The 7619-nt window shown below is 36.8% G+C and overlaps 1 protein-coding gene across 2 annotated transcripts; it reads left to right on the forward strand.

Moving 5' to 3' along the window:
• Positions 1-236: 236 nt before the first annotated feature.
• LOC131013619 (uncharacterized) lies at positions 237-6598 on the forward strand. Of its 2 annotated transcripts, none has more exons than XM_057941750.1 (11): positions 237-635; positions 1409-1585; positions 1672-1727; positions 2491-2556; positions 2667-2774; positions 2868-2934; positions 3833-3917; positions 4637-4797; positions 5140-5241; positions 5376-5595; positions 6149-6598. In XM_057941750.1, the coding sequence occupies exons 1-11, from the start codon at positions 597-599 to the stop codon at positions 6280-6282; spliced, it is 1215 nt and encodes a 404-aa protein (XP_057797733.1). In that variant the 5' UTR covers positions 237-596; the 3' UTR covers positions 6283-6598. The 2 variants fall into 2 exon arrangements, with proteins under 2 accessions (XP_057797733.1, XP_057797734.1); XM_057941751.1 differs by having other exon boundaries at positions 1436-1585.
• The last annotated feature ends 1021 nt before the right edge of the window (positions 6599-7619 follow it).

Below are 7619 nucleotides of genomic sequence, written 5' to 3' on the forward strand. Positions count from 1 at the left end.
GATTTGAAGTCAATGGAATAACGAATACACCTAGATTTGTATGGATTTTAAAAAGTCTGAAACGAATACACCCAGATTTATATGGACTTTTAAAAGTCTTGAACGAATACACCCAGATTTCTACAGACTTTTAAAAGTCTTGAACGAATACACCCAGACTTTTAAAATCCATAGAAATCCATTAAATTCCACAACGAATACACCCCCTTAAGCCGCCAATAGATTTAACTCGGTTCGGCTCGACCACTGCCAGGGCTGGCCAGCAAGACAATATCAGCTGGGCCCATCTTCTCTCTGCATTGCTCAACAGCTTACACCACTCAGTAGACTCGAGAGAGAATCTCCTCATCAATATCACGAGCAGATTTTCCCAATTTATTTATTACTACATTACATATTTTAGTGATTTCCTTCTCATAATTTTCCATTTCTCTCACTACTTATTCACCTGAAAGGGGAGAAAGCACATGCTCGATCTCCACCCCCTCACTACATAGAGTGTCACGATCGAAGATCCGAAAACACACGCATCCGCGCGGGTGTGTGTGTTTGCTGTTTATGCGCTAGAGACGGCGGCCGCTGCCTACTCCTCTCTAATGGCCGACGAGCCCATGCCCACGCGCTGGTCGTTTCAGGTAGCTCTTTTGACTCTCTGAATTCCGCTTTCTCAATGTTGCATCTGCGATGGCAGCGCTGTGTGTTGTTATTGTTTTGTGTTGACTTCACGGTTTCAGTTAATCATTCGCGTTTTTCGTTTGTTTTACCCAATTCCTGCATTCAGGTGTACCTAAGTCTTTGATTTTTGACGAGCTTCGTTGCTCCACTGATTTACACTTCATTGTGTTGTGGTTGTGGAGTGTGAATGTGTGTGTGTGTGTGGCTTTCTTGTTAGTCGTTGGAGTGATTCCGAACTCCGAAGTAGTTGATTAATCATGCGTGCGTAGTGAATCGATTTAACCACACTCAATTGCGTCGTCTGCAATATGAATTTTTGGTGAATCTTCGCATTTTTTGTTTGTTTTCCTCAATTCCTGCATTCGTGGAGCTGAATGTAGGTGTACCCTAGTCCTGGATTGTTGTACCAGAATATCGAGCTTCGTTACACCTTTGATTTGCATTTTATTTGTGTCTCGGATTGTGAATCTGTTGCTTCTTAGTCATTGGAGTGATTTCGATGAATCATGTGTGCATAGTGAGTCGATTTAATCAGTCTCAATTGCGTTGTCTGAAATATGATATTTGTAATGCTCTTCCTTGCTATGTGCTTATGTATATAGTATAACAAATTGAGAATTATATGCCAAGGACCCAACTTTATGTATTGGATCTGTGAGTTCCATTTGTAGGAGTGGATAAAGTGGTAGTACCGATGTTTATATAAAATTTATTTGTTGGGTGTACAATATAGGAATTTAAATTGTTTTATGATTCCAAGTTTGGGAGGAAGAGGGAGTCTGAGCGGAAAGATACAGCTGCAAATGGTCACCCAGTGTCTAATGGAGGTCATTCAAATGGAACGGTCAATGGAAGTACTAGTGTGAAGAACACATCTGACTTGGCTATCTATGAACAATTCAGGAACCAGGTAATGTGCTTTCGATTGAACTGGATGAACTTTTGCTATTGTTTTGGTCCTTGATGTGATGTTTTGACACGTCAGTTGTGATTCAGAATGGCGGGAATGTGGTCCAATCTAATGGAGCACCTCTAGGACAAGACGATAAACCGTATGATCTTCATCCCTCCTTTTTGCAAGTTATAAATGTTCATGACATGCATAGCATGAACAAGTAATATGCATTTCCCAAAACAAAGAATACCAACCAATGCCAAACAGGTCTCATCTGCTAGATTTCTTGGTATATAGTATTTATTTACTATTCATGCTGGAGAAGATTAAAACTTGAAGTTGATATATTGTGTTTTTAGCTCTCTTTGATGAATGAATCCTGTCTACTATTTTCAATCTTACTGAAATTAAGTTTCACTGTAAGAGAGTTGAGAGACAACATCGTTTTAAGTTTTTACAGGATTTTATATACACATAATTTGATAAGTGGAAAGAATAAATTTTAAACTGAAGATCAATTGTAGGATTATATACAAATCCATTTTCCTAATGTTCTGCTGTTCTTTGTCGTAAATGACCAGATTCTTTTATTTAAGAATCTTGCGTTGGATGATTCATTTGGTTTCTTGTTTAAGTGACGTGCGTTCACTTTACTTAGGTTATTCTCAAAGACTTAATAGACAAAGTTAGCTGAGAGTTATTTCTGTTTTCAGTGGATAAAACTTTATATTCTGTGTCCTATTGTGAACCTGATCAGCCATGACCAACCAATCATAATTTTTACTTCTTAGCTTTATTACATGGGCAGAGAAAATAAGATGAAGCGGATTATTGACATACAGATTCATTACCATATCTGGCTTTTGCACAAGTTACTTTGACCATGCCTTCTTTCTCTAAAATTTAATGTTCACTTTCAGGCAAAGATCTTTACTTCCTCCCTGTGAGTCAGCAGAAGTGCGTGCCTTGGCAGAGAGTTTATGTAGGTAAAAAAAGATAAGCTATTTTCCCATTTGTGTTGCAGGGCAACAGTATTAGTCCTAATCAGCTTATTATGTACATTGATTTGTGGATACTCTCTTGATATCATTTGCAGAGATATCATCCGTGGTAGTCCAGATGTTAAATGGGAAACAATAAAAGGATTAGAGAATGCAAAACGGCTTCTGAAAGAAGCTGTTGTTATGCCTATAAAATATCCACAGTAAGTTTCAAACTGGCTGCCTATTTATTTCGGTATATTTAAGTTAAGGTGTCTTGAGCTGAATTAAAATTTATGTCTGTGCTCATGTTACAGGTACTTTACTGGTCTTCTGACGCCGTGGAAAGGAATTCTTCTTTTTGGACCACCTGGAACGGGAAAGGTTTGTGTTCAGCTTCATCTCTGCCCCTCCCCTCCTTGTAGTGCAATTACCAAATATCAGACAATAAAATGCTCTTTATTCCTTTTAAATTTTTAGCACCGAGCTTAGTTTTGAATTGATTTTGATTCATAAGGTGTATGATGCCCTTGAATATTATACCATTTGTGTGTTCCACTTGTTCTTGGTTTGATTGAATTGGGACTCATCCTTAGGACCCGATATCTAGAATCCTCCAGGCACAAGACAACACTGGTATGTTGCATTTAAATTGATAATATCAGGGGCCTGAGTTCAGCTGTAATTGTTTAATTAGTGGATGTTTCCAAAGGGTGTGGAGATTCCATACACAAAAAGGAATAGGCTCATAAAATGGAAAAGGCAAATAGAGCCTTTTGCACTTTCTTTGTTAATCCATATGAATATGATCTGATCATTTCGATTGGAAAAAGAATTAAGAGAACAAGAAAGAATTGGAATTGATCGATAAATTTCTTGAAAACAAATGAAAGGAAAAGGAAGATGAAACATAAACCAGGAATCAACTGAGCCCTATCGAGCACTTCCTTGAAAAGGAATCTTGCGTAAATATCATTAACTAATGTTTAATCTCAGTGACTCAGTCCTATTCCATTCGACAGCAAAAATGGAAACTGCGACTTGATTGGTTCACAGAAATTGGATGCAGTTACTTATTCATGATCTGGCATGTACGGAATGAAAACTCCATTCCAGACTCTAGGAGAATTCGTAGTCAATTAGTCTTGTCTTCTATTGCTTTAATCCTTTCTTCCTTTGTTGCCTATTTTGTTTTTATTGTGTATTGGTAAATGGTAATATTAGTTTTCTTTTGTGATAAACTATAAGTGGTAAATATGTATATTCTTACATCAAATTGCAGACTATGTTGGCAAAAGCTGTTGCGACTGAGTGCAAAACCACATTCTTCAATATTTCTGCGTCATCAATTGTTAGCAAATGGAGGGGTAAGATATTGGGTTTTGTCAGTTGTATGACATCCTTGCATGTTATTTACTTAGTTCATCATACACATATTATTGGCTGCATTCTGATAGTACTATTGTATTATTGTGATTATTCTTAGTTGTTATTTTCCTCTTAACTCGAAGGACATGCTTGGTATAATGGAATGGAATGGTGATTCCTACCTCCATTCCATACCTTTGCTTGGTACATTTTTTTTAGGAATCACCATTCCTACTTATATTTAAGTCATTCCTTCACCTACCATGGTATTAGCCATTCCAATCCCAAGGTTTGTCATTCATTTCCCTCCTCCATTCCTTTCCTACCTACATTCCATTCCCCCCTCATTCCATTCCATCATACCAAGCATGTCCTTAGTTGTACTTATTAGGGATGCATGTTCAATTAGACCACTTTCTCATCTAATAGAAAGTACACTCTTAAATCACTCTTTATAAATAAAAGTTTTAATTTAGCTTTGAAATTTGGTCATATTTCTCTTGGTACAACTATTTTGTTTCTTCGTTGCCATCTTCCATCACTTTCTTCAGATTGTATGTGTTAGTCTGTGGTATATTAGGTTATTCAGTTTTATGAAACCAAAGACCATTCTAGATGAAAGTTTATCAAAAGGAATGCTTCCTTTATAAATTTTATAAGATGCATCACAACTTGTCTTTGGTGTTCCACTCATGATATAGGAAGCATCTAATTGCAGGTGATTCTGAGAAACTGGTAAAAGTATTGTTTGAGCTTGCTAGGCATCATGCACCATCAACTATTTTTCTGGATGAAATTGATGCAATTATCAGCCAACGAGGTGAAGGACGCAGTGAACATGAAGCCAGCAGGCGTCTGAAGACTGAGTTGCTTATACAGGTTATGATTTTTTTTAGGCTTTACTTTAATCAACAATGCAAAAATTGGAATCGAACACAATAAGAGGAAGATATCTGTCTTAGTTGGGGAACAACAAACAAAATTAATCTTCTGGAAGTATGAATGTGAAAATATAGGTTTGTTGTTATAAATATCCTATTTTAAACAATAATTTTGTACCCCTCTAAATTGATACCTTCTGCAGATTGAGTGAAGTGAATATCTTCCACATGTAATCTTAGACATGTTTCATGCTAATGATTCATATGGTAAAATTAGATTAAATATGCTATGCCAATTCAGCTATCCTTTCTACAGATACTAATTTGTGGTAAACTGCAGATGGATGGTTTGACAAAGACAGATGAACTTGTTTTTGTTCTCGCCGCAACCAATCTCCCATGGGAACTAGATGCAGCAATGCTTAGGCGTCTGGAAAAGCGGGTATTCTTTTAGACAGCTTTATGCCTCACTTCATAATTTGCTATATTGCTTTCATTATTTTTCCCATTCTGTTAAGAACAATAAAAGATGACCGAAAGCTAATGGTAGGGAAATATTGTTTGCATGTGATATAGATCCTGGTACCACTTCCGGAACCAGAAGCAAGACAAGCGATGTTTGAAGAACTATTGCCATCGAAATCCGGAGAGGAACTTCCTTATGATTTATTAGTCGAGAAGACTGAAGGTTATTCAGGGTCAGATCTTCGCCTGTTATGTAAGGAGGCTGCTATGCAACCATTGAGACGGCTAATGACATCTCTTGAGGAGGCACCAGAGCGGGTGCCTGATGATGGTATGTTTTTACTGTTGGGTTTACTGATGCTCTTGCAAATAAAACCGAAAATATGACAAATCAAAAATGCTATCTATATTGTCACATTTGGTCAAATATTTGGAGTGTATTTGATTTAATAAGGGGTGCTCGAATGTAGATACTATCTAATTGTGTTGGAATAAAACTTTCAAGGAGTAATCATGATCAATAAAAATGAATTGGCACCTGTTTAGCAACTTTGAACTCGTTTACTTGTAATTCACGAGTATCGAGTTCTTTAAAACATGGTCATTCTAGTTCATATTATATGCATCACTAGGCATGTAGCCCCACTCATAACAGAAACGTTGCATCTCAGATTCTTTGCTTCTTTGTGTTGAATGAAGCACACTGGAAAACTACAAATTCTATTAGTACTGATGATGGAACAGACAAGATTTTATTCTGTCTCACTTAATAAAGAAAATATTGGTACTCAAACATTTGATTCACCTTAATATGAGGTTAGATTTATAGTAGCTAGTTTCTCGTTCCCTATTTCTCTGTTACTAATAGTGTCGTTGGCATGCAGAGTTGCCAAAGGTTGGGCCAATCACACATGGAGACATAGAGGTGGCATTGAGGAACACTAGACCTTCCGCTCATCTCCTTGCACATCGTTATGAGAAATTTAACGAAGACTATGGCAGCCAAATACTCCAATGAAGGCACGCACATCTGTTTCTTACCTGTAATTTATTTTTTGACATGTTGTGCCTTGCCATCCTCTTAAGATCGAGGGCTTCAAATAATGTCTGTTGTTTCCTGTTGAACGGTGAATATTTGCGATTATGGTTGTGTTATGTCAATCCCTGATAAATCTGTGGTAAGATGGTTAAATTATGTTGCTTAGTTTCAACTTTTTTATTGCTAGACTAGATGTGTTTCATTTGTATACATTCTAGGCATGTTGGAAGCAATGTTATTGTTTTACATGTATTCATTAGTGCAATGAAATTTTGTTTCTTGACATGAATCCAAATTGAGACTGTCACCTTCAGTTATTATTTTGAGTTTCATTTTCTATTCCAATAATATATCATTACGTAGCAAGTGTTTAATTTGTATTTATCAAATGTGTGGTGTGTGCCACAGATGTGGGACAACTTGTGCCAATGAAAAAGAGCCTAAGCATTATATGAGACAACTTGTGGATTGCCTATTTTACCCCTCTACATATTTTATATTATACATAGCTATAATCTATTTAATATATATTTATTATTATAACCTGATTTCATCCGCATCATTCCATATTGCATTACCATGACTATGAAACCCCTATTACATATTTTATATTATATATTTATAAAAAAATTATAAATCTACTTGAACATAAAAGATTCAGATATATTTGGAATCCTTTCCACCCTAATCACCGAATAAGTTGCATTTGAGTCGATGATGAATTGAATTGAATATAAAAGATTTGGATATATTTTGGAATTTCGAATTCTCGGATATATTTTCTTCAACATATACATAAGCCAATTTATATTCAACTACTTCCCTATCACTTGTATGCACGCCAGTAGCTTAGTTTTTTTTATTTTTTCTCTGGGTTTTCGGCTCTCCAAAACCCGGCCAAAACCAGCTAACGAATCTGAAAATCTACGGATTCTAAGGAAACCCCTTACCATAGCAGCCTCATTCTCTGAAAATCTGACTTTCACTATTATCTTGTCAATTCCTCTACAATTTTTTTAATCTTGAAGCGCAACATCGTATTATAAGCTCTGGCACTCCGTACTCCGTTCGCCGGCGATTCGCAAGCATCCATACCTGTGCCGTGCGTCACCTTCCTCACCGACCTCCCTCGCTGCGTTTTGAAGGTTGTCCGCAGTCGTTTGTCGCCGTGTTCTGGTTCGTGCTTCTCTTTTTCGCTTTTGTGTGCAATGTAATCTCTTTATTATGTATACAAATACTCTATTTTGGCTGTGACGAGCCGTGACTTGCAGGAGGTATTCAGTGGCTTCTTCAAAGCGAAGCAAAGATAACTTGAC

Source organism: Salvia miltiorrhiza, chromosome 2 (assembly GCF_028751815.1).
Source record: "Salvia miltiorrhiza cultivar Shanhuang (shh) chromosome 2, IMPLAD_Smil_shh, whole genome shotgun sequence".
Classification (NCBI taxonomy): Eukaryota; Viridiplantae; Streptophyta; class Magnoliopsida; order Lamiales; family Lamiaceae; genus Salvia; species Salvia miltiorrhiza.